General features: G+C 33.3%; 1 protein-coding gene across 2 annotated transcripts in view; it reads right to left on the bottom strand.

The window, feature by feature from the left end:
* The window catches only part of Slf1 (SMC5-SMC6 complex localization factor 1), a 72,560-nt gene that overhangs the window by 39,777 nt on the left and 13,631 nt on the right, over nt 1-19,152 (bottom strand). The window contains exons 2-5 of one of the 2 annotated variants that reach the window (XM_047556138.1): nt 15,739-15,852; nt 15,370-15,445; nt 13,993-14,233; nt 5,325-5,487 (exon numbers count right to left, since the gene is read on the bottom strand). In XM_047556138.1, coding sequence (XP_047412094.1) covers nt 5,325-5,487; nt 13,993-14,233; nt 15,370-15,445; nt 15,739-15,852 — 594 coding nt within the window. Of the gene's footprint in view, nt 1-5,324; nt 5,488-11,099; nt 11,283-13,992; nt 14,234-15,369; nt 15,446-15,738; nt 15,853-19,152 lie in introns of those variants that run through there. The other variant, XM_047556139.1, reaches the window with a different exon arrangement.

Raw genomic sequence — 19,152 nt, 5'->3', positions numbered from 1 at the left:
GTTTGTTTGGGTGCTGTTTACCATAGCTCTGTTAAAAATTATCAGATTATGGACAGATTGTTTTTTGGATTATTTTTCTTCTTAGTTGTTTACTGATAAGATGTTATGGTTTGGATATGAGAAGTCCCCCAAAAACTCATGTGTGAAACAATGAAAGAAGGTTCAAAGGAGAAATGATTGGGTTGTAAAAGTCTTAACCCAATCAGTGATTTAATCCCCTGAAGAGATTAAGTGAATATTAACTGAAGTGGTAGGGTGTGGCTGGAAGAGACTGGAATTGAAGCATGGCTTTGGGCTATATAATTTGTATCTGGAGAGTGAAGACTCTCTGCTTCCTGATGATGCGGACTGTTTCCCTCTGCCACACTCATTCTGCCATGATGTTCTGTCTCACCTTGAGCCCCAAGGAATGGAGTCCACCTTCTATGGACTAAGACCTCTGAAACTGTGAGCCTTCATTAAACCTTTCCTCCTCTTTAATTGTGCTGGTCGGATCATCTAGTCACAGCAGCAAAAAAGCTAAGACATAAGACTTCCCACTTGCAAGTTTACCACTCACGTAAGGGAGGGAAAATAAAAGTAAGCAACTGCTGAATTCACAACTCTGATTTTACAAGATAAAAAACGGTAATTTTTGTTTTTTAATCTCTCTCAAACAAAGTTCTCTTGCCAATAAATCCAAACTGAATTCATCAATTGACTACCAATTTTTTAACAAATACTCACATATGTCCCTATACATAAAATTCTAGAAGTGTTAAGATAAAGAATTAGGAGTAAAGGTGAGTTCACGACAGCACCCAAAATGTACTTCTGAAAGGTGTTTAGAGATTCACATTTACCCAAATAGCTTGGAGAATCAATGCCCTCCAAGGGCATGATTATGATAAAATCTAAATGTGTTAAGGCCTCTAATATGATATTTGGTTCCCTCTCACTTGTATCAGGCTTCCTATGTGGATATGATGGGCTTAGCATATTGTAATTCTGTAATCAAGAAATAATTCTTAAGAGTAGTTGAATTTCCTCTTCAGCAACTCAGAAAGTGAAACTGAAAACTAAGAAAAATGTAGACTTTAGTTCCTTCCTATCAAAGAAAGAATTATTCTGAATGCACAGTAATTTCCACTAAGGATTAATCTGCAGGGTAAAAAAAGTAAGTTTCTGGCTTTTCATTTAACATGGTATACAACTGAAGGACAATTCCCCAACCCAGACCAGGAAATGTCTAAAATACAGGATTAATTAACCCCACATAGATTCCAGCTCCAGAGGGTGCAAAGGAACCTACCATTATCATTAGTAATAAGGCATGAAACATACTGTTTACTTATGCACCCTTTTCAGATGTTATTTATGACCTATAAATGAGAATGGATGATTCTAGTATCCCATGTGCTATTGGGTTATTTTAAAATCATAACCTCACAAAGTATGGCATTCAGAATTTTTTTAAAAAACAAAACAATGTTTTATACAGAAAAAAAATCATATATTTTTCTCTAAGTCACCAATACTCTAATTGGTTACTCTTAACAAAAAGTAACCAATTTTTTTTTATAAAAAGTAACCAACAATTACAATTATTTTAATTGTAAATATTCATTTTTTATTTATTTATAAATATTTCTTATTTCTTTATGCCAACTATGTACTAGGCATTATGGCATTTGTCTCCACATGATATAGGAAAGAAGGACTGTATCTAGTATATTTTACATAGTACAGTGCTAAGTACAAGTCAGTTTATTCAGCAACTTATTCTACTATCTAATAGTATAGGACAGTTGGGGTAATGAGATTCTATTTCAAGGGTTTACTTGGACTAGGTATAGATATACTCTAGTCTCCAGGTGTATGTAGCCAAGGCATTTGTCACAAAGTTTGAATGAATTCATGAGACTAGGTTATGGGAATCATAAGAATACAGAAAGCCAGAGAAATCAAGTAAAGAACAAGAATCCTTTGAGGTTTACTTAGTTCTTAACTTGTACTTATACCATGATTCTTAAATAGTATTTTATAATCCTATGGTTATTTACTACCTTATGGAAGGGAGATCTAACAAAAGAAATCAAAATCATTCAAAAGAAGTAAAAGTGTATTGAGTGGGTAGCCTTAAATTTTTGCTCTCATACATGACAGCTCTGGGATTTGGGGCAAGTTATTTAACCTCATTGTACCTGAATATGGTCAACTATTAATGGAAGCATAAGACATACCGGAGAAGAACATGAGGTTTAAATAAGACTAAGGGTATAAAATGCTTAGCATATTGCTTGACACAGTAATTACTCAATAAACATTAGCTCAGAGTAACAGTTGCATTAACAACAAGTGAAGCAACATTAAATATTAGTTTACATAAAAAGGAAAAAACTAAGACACAGGATAAATAACTTCTCCAGAGTCACAATGAGTAAATTACAAATCTGGTTCACAAATTGGTTATTTAGATCAAAAAGTTGTTTTTGCCTTTGTTTTATCTGTTGGCTCTGGTTTGTTTCTATAATATTTTCCAAGGTTTATTTTATTTTCTCTTAAGTAGAGGGTCAAAAGAATTTTTAAGTATTCCTTAGTATTTTCTCCTTTTTGTGAAGCCTTCCATGGATCAAATCACCGAGATACAATTAATCATTTGTTCCTCTGTATTGCTCTGCTTTGCACAGTTTTACCAATGTGAAATTCACACTGAACTGCAATGAATAACTCTGCATTCCTTCTCCATCACTAAATAGTAGACCATTTCAAAATCTGAAATGTCATATTCATTTTCATATTCCTAGTACATTGCATAGTACCTGGTACAGCAATAGTTTTCAATAAATATCTGTAAATCTGAGCTAAATATATCCCTGATTGTGTTACTCAGAAGCTTTCTAAAAGGTGTAAGTAGGTTAAACAGAATTATTTTTTAGTGTTTGTTATTTTTAACTCAATTTACATAGCAACTCTTCTTAGATGACATTTCAGAATACATTTAATGAGGAACATTTTAAATATTCTATGTGAAAGAAGTAGAATAAAAGCAAGACACTGAAACGGAGTTAACTTTCTAATTTCTCCTAAGAATTGAGTACAATATCTTTTCTTTAGTTTACTAGTTATGAACCCTCGGCTGTCTGGTTCAGAACTTAAAGAACAATGTATTCTAAAACTAAATATAAACTCAGAAACTATCTGCTCTTTTGGTTGATATTCTATTACTGCTCTCTACTACTTTAGCACCTAAATTTGAATGTTTCAGATTACTGCAAAGCAGGACTGTGGATAATACATATATATTATATCCTAACTATTTCTTTGCATAGAAAAGAGAAAATTCAGATACATTTACTAATGATTTTGAATCTGTTGACAGTTACTACATTTAAACTATTCAAAGAGGTATATCAGATAGGAAGCTTTCAGATACAAATAAGAGAAAACCAACTCTCACTTAAAAAATGGAAATGTATTATCTTGCAGAATGGCAATTTGTTCCAATGTGGTTTCAAGGTTTGGTTAACCCAGGGACTCCAACATCAGCAAGGGTTCAGATTGTACCTTTAAAATCTGCTATCTATAAGGCTAACATTCCTAAGGTTACTAGTACTCCTCATGGTCAATTACTAGTAGTAATTTAGGTTATATTCTTTCATGTTCACATCCAGTAGGAGTCAGTCTGCCAGTGGATCTCTCTCAAATGAGGAAGAAACATCCTAGAAGTTCTTACATATCCCTCTTCATGTCCCACTGAACCAATTGGTTTACATGCTCATTCCCAGATCTATCGTATCAAGATTATCAATAGTCCAAATAGATTCATTTCTTACACTAATGGCAAATTTCCACTCTATCTTGCTCTTACTTACTAGGGCAAAATATTTACAGAATGATATATTACATGTACTCACAGAAGACTCAAAGGTCTCCCACAATTTTTCTGTTAAACTAACAGGTATTAAATGAGGACCCACTTGCCAGGTTCTATATGACATGACTAGGATAATAATAATAATGGAAAAGAGAGATGATTCTTATTTTAAATTCTTTTTTTAGTTGTATATGGACACAATACTTTTACTTACTTATTTTTATGTGGTGCTGAGGATCCAACCCAGTGCCTCTCACACATGCTAGGCAAGTGCTCTACCACTGAGCTGTAACCACAGCCCCTAGTCATGATTCTTGAAGCCAATTGTGCTCCAGGAGCACAGAGGAAAGATGATGAACTCATTATGTTAATACAGAAGGACAAAAGTGGTTTGATTCAGGAAACACCTGAGATAAAATCAATAGGACTTGGTAGTTAACAAGACTTGAGAAGTAAGGGAAAGGAAGGTTTAAAGGTGATTCCCAAATCTCCAACATAAAGTATTAGAAATCAGTTGATGGTATCTGTTGAGATAACACAGAAAGAAATACTTTTTCCTAGATCAAGGCTATTTTGGGACACACTGAGGTTTCTTTCCTACTCTAAGTGATTTATAAATTCTTCTATGCTTATTTCCTAGAAGCTTTCCTCCAGGTTTTAATCCCCATTCAAACAACTTGAGGGCTGGTATGTACACCAAGTGGAAAGAAGGAGGTAGTGGAATAAAACAGGAAAATATTTCTGAACTCTTAGAAACAACTCTCATTGCCAAAGAAAAAATAACCCCTAAATTGCTCACATGATGCCATGTATTCTACTGCTATTTTATTATACTGACATTATAATGCTTAAAATTATTTTGTAGAATATACCATTAAAGTGCTAAAAACAAAAGTAGAGATTCAAAAAAAAGACAAAATTAAACTTAAGCTTTTTTCAAATATGTTGAGGTATTCTTCAATGTCGAAATAAGTGAAAGCAATTACCTTAAAAATATTACCATTTTAATGAGTTTCAATGACTATATGTTCACAATTTAGAATTATAATATAAACAGTCAGTCCTCTATATCCACAGGTTCCAATTTCACAGATTCAAACCAATCCCAGTTGGAAAATATAGTTAGGCCTATGAAGGCTGCGCCCAGATTGAACATATACGGGCTTCTTTTCCATGTCATTCTTCCCTCAAGAATACAGTATAGGAACTATTTACATAGCAATTACATTCTAATAGGTATTATAAATAATCTACTGATGATTTAAAGCATATAGGAAGATAAATGTAGGTTATATGCAAACACTATGCAAATTTACATAAAGGACTTGAGATATGAGCATCCATGGATTTGGCATGTGAAGAGGATCCTAGAATCAATTCTCTGGGGCAACAAGGGATGACTGCATTTCACTACATGGGTGCTTTATAAAATAAATATTCAAAAATGTCTACTATTTATCTTACTTACCTCTAAAAGAAAATCCCCTAGATACTGAATTGGATAAAATGGAGCCTTAAAGTTATCTTTTTCTTTCTCAGCATTGATTCTTGCATTACTGGCAATCACATGAGTTACTCCACTTGGTGAACTTTTTGGTAAAATAACATTTGCCTTTCCAGCCTCCAAAACTCTAAATAAAAATGTAAATGGCATAAAACATATTAGAAAAATTGAAAATATTCAGTCAAATTACCTAAATCAATTACTCCCTAGGAGCAGGAGTAGAACTATCTGAAAGGAACTAATTCCTTTGGGCCACTGAGGATCGTGAAGAATAACTATTGCAATAATTTCTTAAAATATAAGATTTTCATAGCAAATGTTTAAGAAATCATACTGTTTTTTTCTGCCTATCCATTTGTTGATATGGAAAAGGCATTTATAAAGCAAGAATATTGAAGTACGTCCTAAGTAAAATTCATAGCAGTAAGCCCAAAAGAATAATGAAGGAAGGCTAAGGAAGCAGATATCCTGGAAGGCAATATATATATCCAAGGAAATCATTCTGGACCACATAAAATGAAACCAGTTGCCAACTCTACTCTAAAAGTTTAGCTTTTTAAAATTTTTTGCTTTAGTCTACATTAAGGAAAAAAATACATTTAGACTCAGGCAGACATACATATCCCACAAGTTTCATGATGGTCTGCTTCTGCTTAGCATTTAGAAAGCTACAACACTGCTACCACCTATAAATAAGAAAAGGTCAAATAATCCACATCATAATTCTCCTTACGCCCAATAGCGAATCAAGGCAATAAGTCAATCAAATAAGCTAATTTCCAAAGAATGATAAGCCCCTATGTGAAAAAGAATGGATACCCAAACCATCTCACTTTTGGCAGAGCAAAGGAAAATGGCTGTCATAAAAACACATAAGAATCAGGCAAGGGCTGGGGATGTAGCTCGGTGGTGGAGTTTCCCTTGCTCATGTGAGTCACTGAGTTTGATCCTCAGCACAACATAAAAATAAAATAAATGAAACAAAGGTACTGTGTCCATCTACAACTAAAAGTATTTTTAATAAAAAAGAATCAGGGGACTGGGGTTGTAGCTCAGATGTACAGAATTTGCCTCCCATGTGTGAATCAGGGTTTGATCCTCAGCACAACATAAAAATAAATAAAGATATGCCCATCTACAACTAAAATATATTAAAAAAAAAAAAAAAGAATCAGGGAAAATCTTAAGACAACTGGAGTGCAGAACATAGTGTAACAGTTTTGAAAACGAAGTCCCTGACATAAGGAAGTATGCCCTCATTTGCCAGCTCTTTGCCACAGGCCTCCATTAAATGCTCATAAAAAGGACTGGTCAGGAAAAAATACAAGGATCCTTCCTGGACAGTACAGATGGACCTGTGGGAACTGGCTGCCACTGAAGTATATACACAAAACTAGGTTCCCTTCCCTGAGCCCTTCTTTCTCTATTATGAAGTAAAAGCCTTCAGATGTTTGGAAAAGAGTAAGAAAAGAAAGTCTTCTGCCCTCAAACCTAGGAAAAAATACAATTTGGAGGAGAGGAAGTAAAACTTGTCTCTGAGAAAGGAGCAGAAAACCTTCCCACTGCCCAGCCTAAAAAAAAAAAAGATCCACTGTTTCTATATGACAGAAGCAAAAATCATCTGCTGTAAAGGAGGGTCAAAAACGTCCTCTGCGACCAGGATCTTAGAACAACACAAAACAGAACTGTAACACTAGGGGAGAGACCAGAAACCATCTCTTACCCAAAAGACTGACCACAGATAAGACAGACTCTGATTTGCAGGGAGTGGAGCAGGAAGAGTAGAAACACAAATGCTGAGACAGCCCTAATCATAGGAATTAATAACACAGAGAATTTAAGATTAAAGCCTATCAAGAGCTGAGAATATACCCTATCCACAGTCTTGGTCTGTAAATGAGTAAAAGACAGATGGAAAGAATATGAAGAGTGTCCTTCTGTGCCCTTTTAGTACAGGAACTACCAAAAGGTTAAGGCAGAGCAAGAACACTGATAAAAATCCTTCTAATACCCAAGGTTCCACACTAAGCACAAAGAAATTGGAGTTCACTGCTATTAGCTACAGTGATGCACTGAAGGTGACTATATCATTAACAAAATCCAAATCCAGCTCAATAACTTATAAGATTAACTCAATTACCCATACTAGCCACCTTACAGAAGAAGCAGTCCCATTTTTAATCTAAATATTATTCACCTTAGCCTGTAATATTATTATTCTACATGTGATATCTGATATTAAGCAAAATGCAGTAAAAAAAAAAAAACAAGACATAGAATACATAAGAAAAACTTAAATCAAATAAAAGAATTAATATGGGATATGATTCATGTTGAATGATCAGAAAATCACTTTTAAATAACTATGATTTAAAAGGACTTAATAGAAAAGATGTATAACATGAATAAATGGAGAATTCAGCAGACTCCAATGAAAATGAGGAAATAAAGGGTACTATATCAGAGAACAATTTCTTTAATAAGTTTATCAAGAGGCAGACACAACTGATAATAAACTGAAAATAGGTCAAAAATTTTTTGGAAGAACTGTGTATGAAACAGTTTTGGAATAGAATTAAAAGGTCTAAATACATGTCATGGCTAGGTGTGTGAACCTCTATAATCCCAGTGACTTGGAAGGCTGAGGCAGGAGGATCACATGTTTGAGGCCAGCCTTAGCAACTTAGGGAAAGATTGTGTCTCAAAGTAAAAGACAAAGTTTTAAAGATGTCTCATCTTGTGTTCTAGTGTAACACAGGATGAGACATATATAAAAGATGATGGCTGAATATTCTATATTATTAATAAGAAAAAACCCCAATGTATAAGAAACAAAAAAACAAGCAAACAAATAAACAAAATACACACACACACACACACACACACACACACACAAACACAACATATGTCTGCATCAGAATCAAACTGATGAAAATACAAGGTCAGGAGAAAATCTTGAGAGAAATTGGAAAAAGAAATTATACCTAGAGAAGAAAAGAATGGCAGTTGATTCCTCATCGAAACTGGTACAAAATAGAAGACAGTAAACAGAACCTTTAATAACTGAAAGTAAAAAATAGTGAACCCATAATTTTATATCCAGGATCTGTGTGGGAGAAAAAAATACAAAACTGAGTTTTCTTTGCTCTCATACCACAATAATCAATACAGAAGACTTCTGTGATCTTAAAATGTATGAAAAATTATTTCCATTAGCAAACAAGCAGTCAATTCTGCATCAGCAAACACAACCCAAGTGTCCTCTAATCCAATTTAGTTCTGACAATGAGAACTAGAGGTAGTGTCAGATTCCACAGTTTGAGAGTTCAGTTCCTAAGATTGCCTTCTCCCCCAGTTTGGATGCAATTGCTAGCCTCAGGTTGTTTTTTTTATCTTTGCTTCTCACTGACCCACTATAAATCAGCATTGGATTTGGTTCAATTAACTTGCTACAGTAGCTCATAGAACTCAGAGACATGTTTATCATAAAGGCATTACAAAGGATACAGATGAACAGATCTTAGGGAAAGGCATGTGGAAAGGAGTGTGGAGCCTTCTCCAAGCATACTGACTTCAGGAAATAAAGGACAGGAATGTATTTGGCTAATCAGAAGTTCTCAGAAACCTGGGTTCTGTATGGAGGCTTTGTTACAAAGGTATCAGTAAATTCTCACCTACCAATTATCACTTTGAAGGTGACTAGATTAAATTCTTTAATCAGAAGACACAGAGTGATCAGATTTAAACAAAAATAAAACAAAACATGGTCCAACTATATGCTGTCTATAAAAGATTCACTTCAATCTTTAAGAACATACATAGATTGAAAATGAGGTAATGGAAAAGCATAGTCCATGCAAATAAAAACCAAATCAGAGCAGGGCTGGCAATACACATCAAATAAGAAAAAATTTTAAGTCAAAAACTGCAAAAAAAAAAAAAAAAGGCCATTACATAAAAATTAAGGGAGTCAATTTATCAAGAGCATATTATTGGAAGTATATATGCACCTAAATATATAAATCAAATATTAAATGATCTAAAGAAATAAATTGCAATACAATAATAGTAGATGACTTCAATACAGATTGAGTACTTTAATACTTCAACAATAGGCAGATAATCTAGAGAGAAAATTAAAAAGAAAACATTGGATCTGAACTATACTTTGGAACAAGTGACCTAACAGGCATATGCAGAACATTCCATCCAAAACCAATATTAGACACATCCTTCTAGAATGCACACAGAACATTCTCCAGGATAGTTCTGTTACAGCACAAAGTAAGTCTGAACAAACTTAAGAAAACTAAAATTGTTACCTACCAACTTTTCTAAATACAATGATAAAAAAATTAGACCAAATCGGTAATGAGAAATCTTAGAAAACACACAAATAAATGGAAATTAAACAAGATATTTCAGGACAACCAATGGGTCAAAGAAGAAATAAAAAAGGGACATCAAAAAAATCCTGAGACGAGCTGGGGATGGACACGGGTCAGAGGTAGAAAATGCATGCCTGATGCCCTGGGGTCAATCCTGAGCAAACAAACACCTTCAGACAAATGATAATGAAAACACAACATACCAAAATTTATGGAATGCAGAAAGAACAATATTAGAGCAAAACTTATAGCAATAAATGCCTACATCAAAAAGAGGAGAAATTTCAAGTAAACAACCTATTGCTACATCTCAGAGAACCAGAAAAAGATCAACTAAACCCAAACGTAGAAAAATGAAGGGAATAACAAAGATTAGAGCAGAAATAACTAAAATGGAGACCACAGAAAACAAAATAGATCAATAAAACCAAGAGTTGGATTTTTGAAAAGATAAACAAGATTGGCAAACTATTACTACACTACAAAAAGAATGAAGACTCAAATGAAGAAACTCAGATGGGGGAAAAAGACATTATAAGTGATACCACAGAAATACAATGAGTCATAAAAGACTTAAGAACAATGAAAACTGGATATCCACATACTGAAAAATGACACTAAAACCTTATCTCACACCATATACAAAAATCAACTCAAAAAAGATCAAAGACTAAAATGTTAAGGTTTGAAGCTATAAAACTACTAGAAGAGAGGAAACACTTTATATTGGTCTGAGCAAAGATTCTTTTGGATATTATCTCAAAAGTACAAGAAACAAAAGTAAAAATAGACAACTGAGATTTCATCAATCCAAAATTTCACCATACAACATACAGGAAGAAATATTTGCAAACTACACTTCTGGTAAGTGATTAATATCTAGAATTTTCAAGGAATTCAAACAAATCTATAGCAAGAAAGCAAATAACCCTTTTTAAAAATGGGCCAACAACCTAAACAGATATTTCTCAAAAGACAAATAGCCAGCATGTACAGGAAAAAAATGTTTGACATCACTAATCATCACAGAAATTTCAATCAAAACCACAATGACATATCACCTAAAACCTGTTAGAACTGCTTTTATTAAAAGGAGGGGAAAAAAGTGATGGCAAGTATATGAAAAGGGAGCTATTACGCATTGTTGAGGGGAATGTAAATTAGTACAGTCATTTTGGAAACCAGTATGGAGCATCTTTGAAATATTAAAAACAGAACTATCATATGATTCATCAATCTCTCTACTGTATATATATCCAGAGACTATGAAATCATTATGTATTAGTGACAGCTGCATCTCCATATTTATTATAGCACTATTCATAATAGCCAAGATATGGAATTGACTCACATGTTCATCAAGTGATGACTTGTCCCCACAATGGAATATTGCTCGGTCATAAAAAAGAATGAAATCTTGTCATTTGTCACAGCATGGATGGAACTGGAGAATGTTATGTTAGATGAAATAAGGCAGTTATAGAGACAAATACTGCATGATTTCCCTCATATGTGGAATCTAAAAAACTGATCTCATAGAAATAGTGAAATGGGGATTACCAGAGATTAGGGTGGTTAGGGAGATGGATGAAGGATGGGGATATGTTAGTGGAAAGATATATAATTATGGTTAGATGGGAGGAATATTTCTTTTTAACTGTCCAAAATAGACACAGATTATTCCAGGGCCAAGATGGTGGGAGAGGATTGGCATGGGGGCAGGAAGAAGAAATAAGGAATGAACAACTACTAATGATTGTGAAGTTTCTCTTTAATTTGATGATAATGTTCTAATATTTATTGTGTTGATGGTTGAACAACTCTGTGATCGTACTAAAAACTACTAGATTATACACTACAGTGACTGACTAAATTCTATCTTAATTATATCTCAACAAAGACATTTTCTAAAAATCCAACTATAGAAATCAATAAAATAACAAAACTAAAATAAATAATATTTAAATTTTAATTTCCAATTGTTCTTTGCTAATAGGTAAGAAAAGAATTTTTATATAATGATGTTATCTTGTGATTCTCTTAAATTCACTAATTTTGGTATCTTCTTTTTGATAAAATATTATTATTATTATTATTTTGCTTATTGTGCTGGTTTGCCAACACAGCTAGTAAAATGTTGAATAAAAATGATGAATCAGCAATATTAAAAAAGGCATAATCCACCATGATGAAATAGTTTATTTCAAGAACATAAGTTTAACATTTGAAACTCAATCAGTATAATTCACCATATTAACAGACTAAAAGATAAAAGCCAATTATCTCAAGGGATGCAGATAAAAACTTTCAAAGAAATCCATTTACCAGGGCTTTCCAAAACAGAAAACACCTAGGAATAAATTTTTAAAATATGTGCAAGATTAATAAAATGAAATAATAAAACATTAATGACAGAAACCAAAGAACACTCAGAGAGTCTATTAATAAGACTCGATATTATTAATAACACAGTTCTCCCCAATGTGAATACTATAGGTAAAATAACAATCCTAGCTTGCTTTTTTTCACAGAAAATGACAAACTGATTCTAAAAAAAATACGAAAATTTAAAGAATCCATAATCATCACAATAGTTTTTAAAAAGACTAAGTCGAAGAACTCTTAACAACTTGATTTCAAACACTACAAGCAACAATAATCAAAACAGTATGGTAATGGTATATGATAGATCAGTGTTAACAGAATAGCAAGTCCAGAAATGGACCATACATACATGTTCAATTGATTTTAGACCACAGTGCCAAAGTAAACGCAGAGCAAATGAACTCTCTTCTACTGTGATTGGGAATATAAAATGGTACAACTACTTTGGAAAACAGTTTGGCATTTTCTTATACTGTTAAATATCATCAGAGCTAGCAACTTCATTCTCACATATTTCCTAAGAGAAATGAAAACATGCCTACATGAATACTTGTACTCATATGTTCAAAGCAGCCTGCTTTGTTTTGTTTTTGTTCTTTCAGAACGACAGCTATGGAGGGGAAGGGAATGAAGTAGCCATGGGCAGAGGGATCAACTGAACTGTGATATAATCATAAGGAAAGCCTCTCTCACTCATCTGTGCATTAGAGTCGAAGTAGTCCTTTAGACTATACTTACTCCTGGAGAGATTAGTTCTTTACATCACAACATAACTAGTCAGTCATTAGATGCCCACTGCCCCCAGGTTTGGGGCATCACCTTAGGCAAGACAATTCTCTTCAGCACATTTATGCCATTTTGTCATAATTCAAATATCCTTATGTGTGGTTTTGCTCCTGTTCCACTGGTTTATTTTTTGATCCTTCTACCAACATCACATTATTATAATCACTACAAAATAGCTTAATTCATACTAGCAATGATAGAATGTCCCAAATGCCCATTAATAGGCAAGTAAACAGACTTTGATACATCAACAGAGTAGAATACCAGCCAGAACAAAAGAGTGAATGTTGATACATGGAACAATATCATTTCAAAAATAGAGTCCTAGGCAAATGAAGCTAAAACAAAGGTATGTATTCATATCATCCCAAATATATGAACCTCTAAAAAAAAAAAAATGACAAATCTAATCTGTAAAGACAAGAAAACCAGGATTGCCTGATATTTATAGTCCAGCATTAAATGTACAAGGACACAAAAGAACATTATGACTGTAAATGTTACAGATCTTGATATAATAAGGATAACATGGATGAGTCCCTATCCAATCTTTTCAAAATGTTCACTCAATATGGGTGCATTTCATTGCCCATAATTTACATTTAAATAAGACAAACTATCTCCTCTAAAAAAAAGTAGTAGTAGTCGACTTAGAATACTGTTTATCCAATAGAAAGGTTTCTAAAAATATGTAAAAGGCAAAATGAAATTATGAAAACACTATGAACCATAAAGCTAGTACTACATAAACCTTAAAAAAGTCTCTGATAATATAATACTTTACTAACAAAAATCTAAGAACTTCAAACCTAAAATCAAAAATCTTCCAATTGTTTTCTTTTTTAATTTTGCTTAGTTGGCCAAAAGAAATAACATGAAAAATAAAAGAGATCAAATAGATTGTGTTCTATTAGAGACATACACTTAAACATGCAGAATGGCTTACCTAGGAGATCCAAAAGAAAATAATCATAGCTCACATTTTGACTAAATTAATAACTGCAAAAATACAAAAAGGTATTCATGCCAAAATTGTTTTCTCATTTATTGCTTTAGCTTTTATGAGATCCTACCTTACAAGAGAATCACTTCGTTTATCAGCTCTAACAAGTAGGACAACTTTCCATCTGTGGAAGGCTCCTGGAGCACCAGTGCGTTTCAGTTCTTCACGCCATCTTTTAGGTGCAGATTGCATTTGAGGTGAATAATGGGAGTCTTTTTCAATTTTATATCCCCATTCATAAGTGGTTTCATCAAGCCATCTGCCACTTTTGGCACTATGAATTATGTAGTCCTTAGTCAATACCCACTTTCCTAGAAAGGAAATGAACGGTTCATCACAGAGAAATTTTGGTTCTAATGTAGATCAAATTTCAAATAAGTCAACATTTTTCAACATGAGAATCTTATGCTACATTGCCAACATTATCTTTGAACTGTTTTTCTAAAATTTTTGAGAGTGAAGCCTATAACATCACTGAACATTGTATACAATTTTTTCAGTGATAAATAATCATAAATATTACTAAATGAAGAATGCATCTAATGCTTTAAAATCAATAATATGTGATATTATTTGAATTATTATTACTGATATCATTCACTTTTGGGCTGATATGTATATTCTTCCTCCTATGCTAAAAGCTTTCTCCAGTAATCTTTACAGTACTGTTACATTTTGCTAAACAAATTTTTTCAGTTAGGTAAGTTTCCCCAACATTTCATAACATTCTGTAGTTTCTTTATCTGGGTATCAGTGATCTTTTAACTTGCAGGGAAATGTATGTTTTCATTTGTAGAGCTAATAAAGAATCCAAGAATGAATGAATCCTCTGGTACATTAATCTAAAAATGATAAATTCACCAGAGTTACATACGCCTGTTTTAGGGGTGATTCAATCAGGAGACTGAAGATATGCCAAGTCAATCACAGTAGAGACAGCCATAGGAGCATCAGTGGTGACAAAGTGGAAGAGAGAAAGATTAAGGCCTAATTTGGGTTTATTGAATTTGTATTTTAGAGAAATAAAATAGAATCACTATTGCTTCATAGAATGAATAGGAGGGGAAGCAGCAGGAGAAAAAAAAAAAAAACATTAATTCCAATGACAGATCCAAGAAAAGAAACTTGAGTAAAAACAGCAGAGGCTTCAACAAAAGCTTAAGTATTGGCATTTTGTGCCACTCTTTTTGTTAAAGAATTTTTTTCTGAAATAAAACACTAAATCTTTGGTGAAGTAAATACCTCTCTGCCCAATTAACATAATGTATTACAAAATTACTAATAATAATAAAGTAGAAGTTATATCAAGGAAATAATTTGAGAATAACATCAAGGGAAAAAACCACATTTTTATTTGATACAATAAACATGCTATCTTTCCAGACTAAGATACTTTTTTTTTTAACATGAGGATTTTTCAAGGGTTGGAGAAAGGCAGTTCACTTACCTGCTGCACAAGCTGCTAAAAATTTTTCACTCTTACATAGGCGTTCAGCTATAAGATGTGTACAATTTTTGTATTTCTAGAGGGAAAAATTCACATAAAGAAATATTACTGAACTAAAATTTCCTTAATAACATATCTTTCTATTCTTAAAATTTCTTTTTTTTTAAATTTTGATTCATTGTACACAAATGGGGTACATTATTTCGTTTCTATGGTCGTACACGATGTATATTCATACCATTCGTATAATCACACATGTACTTAGAGTGTTCTTACAATTTCAAGGGGGTAATTTTTCATTTTTAAGTCAGCATTTTAATTCTATTTTTCAACTACACCTTGAACATTTTTATAAACTTCTGTACTCACCTCACTCTTAATAAAAGTACAATCTAGTTTTAAAAGCAATTTGCCTAGAGCTTCCTTTTCTTCCATCTTAAATCCCGTCATCTGGATGATATGCTTTGGGGCATCATCTTCCATCTAACACATATACACACAGAAGATAACATATGTTAAACATATTACAGAGCTGAGTTAGTTTTTCTTAACTATGAGCGCCAAGATAAAAACCAAAATAAACACAAAATGAACTAAACATGTACGGTTTAACAGTAAACTTTATACCAATGTTAAATTTACTTACAACAGAAACTCATTTTAAAAAGTTATCTTCTCAATGTGATCTTAAATAAAATAAAATAAATTTTTGTTTCTGGCTTGAACACTGAAAGTGGACATTAATACACAGGTTGATGAATGAATGAAATTCTTCAGAAAAGGATAGCTATCTATACAAAAGTTAGTAAAATAATACCAGCTTCATTTTTAATATACTATGTTTTGCTAAAAGCTTTAAAACAAATATGATTGTGGACAATGATACAATCAGATTTTGCACTGATTTTTGAAGTGTTTTTGGACAGATATTAAGAATATGTACAAGTCACTGGAGACACTGAAATAACTCATGGTCCCACAGCATTGATACCAAATAACTTAGTGCAGTAGGTACACATAATGAAACTGTATAGATTCTATTCCCAATGTACATTTCTGAACTTTGCTATAAATGTTAATTTCATCACTTACAAGGTAGATTGAAAAAACTGAGTTTTTATCTAAGTCTATTTTTATGGGACCTTAGTCCATACTTAAGTGGTTCACAAAGTACTTAGTACTTGAGGTGGTACATAACTCATAGCCATTTCTAATTAGAATCCTGAAAATACGTATGTGTATATACATACATATATGTGTATATATATATATATTTTTTTGTTGTTGTTGTTGATTTTTAAATGGCACTGGGTACTGGAGATTATTGTAGAGTCAACCTACAAATGAACTGCAGAACCAGTCCTTAATTTCCATTTTGATACAGGGTCTCACTAGTTGTCCTGGATGGCCTCAAGTTTGTGATTCTCCTGCCTCGGCCTCCTGAATAGCTGAGATTACAGTTGCACATCATAATTTGAATTGTTTACATGAGGTTAAAACTCTAGACTGGAAAAAAAATCTAATTTTTCTTTATCAATAAAAGGAAAGTAGGGACAAAAGAAATTGCAGCAATTTTCATTTATGTAACAAATGTAACAATTTTGTTACACTACCTATGAATTTGTATTTAACTAAAACCACAGGCAGAGCAGTAGCAAAGGCTATTTTCAATGTTCAAAGAAGCAACAGCTTCTTCTAAGATTAAAAGAAAACTTTAGGAACTGTGTGTGTAATTCAGGGGTAGGGAGTGCTTAGCATGAAGGAGGCTCTGGGTTCCATCCCTAACACCAAAATTAATTAATTAATTAATTAAATAATAGAAATGTAATTCAAAAACTGTAACTATTTGAGAAAAGGAATAATAGCACAAAATGGGTAAAGAATATTCTTTAGAGAAATTCTATTTTCAAAGACTATAATATATACACAGTGGCCCTCCATGTTCATGGGTTCCATATCTGCAGATTCAACCAAATTGCATATGGAAAATATTTGTAAAATAAATTGTATATGGATTGAGGAGGTAGACTTTCTTATCATTATTCCCTAAACAATACAGGAAAAAAAAAAAACTGCATAGCATTTACATTGTTTGGTATCTTAAAAAGTCATCTAGAGATTCAAAATGAATGGAAGGATATGCAGAGATCATAAACAAAAACAATTTATATAAGGAACTTGAGACACTATACATTCTGCTACCCAAGAACCAAACCCCCAGAAATTGTGAGGGACAACTGAATATACTTAAATTAAATATGTATATACATGTACATGTGTTTCTTTAAAACTTAAGATTTTAGAGTAAAATTTGAAAAATAGTTTAATTATAAACCATTTAAAGCACTACTCAAGATTAGGGTGAATTTTATTTATCTTCCTTAAAGTTCCTAACTAGCTAAAGTTCCTTTAGCTAGGATGAAGCACTCTTGATTTCTTTATCAAGCCTCCTCTAGGAGGACAAACTCCTTCAGAGAACTAAGCAAATATGCTTTGCTTAGCATATCTGCGTATTTACAAAGAAGGTTCACATAAGAGCTTTCTGATTTGTGCTAAGGAGCAGCCAGTAGTAGTCCCGCACTGTCTGTGCATACAAAGTTCAGAGGTTGTGTATTACAAAGCACACTGGAGTTGCAAATCAAAGTCATCTCCTTCAAACCAGTTTATATTCAGTAAAAAAGCTGATGTTTTTACCTCAATATATCTGGCATTTTATTTCTTAACTGGCTCCAAAAGAGGGAAAAGGGTAAAATGTATTAACTGTCCAAAATACTAAAACTTGGTGTATGACAGTTTTTGCAAACAAGTGATGATGAGTTCCACGACAGCAGCCTGTGTGGAAATGATTTCTCCACAAGTTTTTGCCTTGCACTGCCACTAGAAACAAAGTCCAGTTATGTGAATGGAATCTTCTGATTACCTAGTGAGCACAAAAATGAACTTCATCTGAGGGCAAAAGTGTGTAATTGTCAAAAATGTCTTTCCAAAACCTGAGAAGATGATGGCAGTGAGATAGGTAGCAAGTCATGATTTCCTCACAACACAGAAAAGAGGCAGTGAAGGGAAAGCAGCATTGAGAGGTGGGTGACAAAATAAATGCTATATTACAAAATCTGAAACCTGGAGAGACTGAAAGATGGGTTACCACAGTATAAAAAAAACTCAGAATCCCATAACCCCCAAACTGAACCTGGGAATGAGTGGGCAGAGGGGCAATATAGAGAGAAAGTTGGGGAGTGGAAAATAAGTTCACCCACTTAAAAACATTTGGAAAGACAGGAAAAATTTATAGTACAATGGTAACAAAAAGGTCCTTAAAACAGAGCAAGCAGCTTAAAACCAAGCTATAAAAAGGAAACTGAATGGATCTGCAGTCATCTTGTGAAGACTTTAGTCAATCAGTGATGTCCTTAAACCAACACAGAGTCTTCCCACTCCAAGTCAACTGCAAATTAAACAAGAAGGAAATTCCCTGCATTGGGACCTATTAAAAAATCTGGCCAGAAATAATTTCTAGAAGGACCACTACTAGCTGAAAATTGCTGAAATCCCCTCTCTCTCCCCATCACCATGAACAAGAGGAACAGACTGGTAGAGACCTGTGCTAGGAACTGCACCTAACCCTGCTCAAACTCCATGACCCAGGCAAGGACATAAAGCTCTGCTCAGTATTCCCTCACTTGACTCAGAGACAGCAACAAAGCAGCTTTGGCCCTGAACAGAGGAAAGTGGATTCACTAGTCTGACCACTGACACTAGGGGCAGGCACCGTAAGAAGGCTAG

Source organism: Sciurus carolinensis, chromosome 6, assembly GCF_902686445.1.
Source record: "Sciurus carolinensis chromosome 6, mSciCar1.2, whole genome shotgun sequence".
Classification (NCBI taxonomy): Eukaryota; Metazoa; Chordata; class Mammalia; order Rodentia; family Sciuridae; genus Sciurus; species Sciurus carolinensis.
The sequence above is the reverse complement of the archived record's forward strand: the minus strand, read 5'-3'. Positions and strand labels throughout refer to the sequence as shown.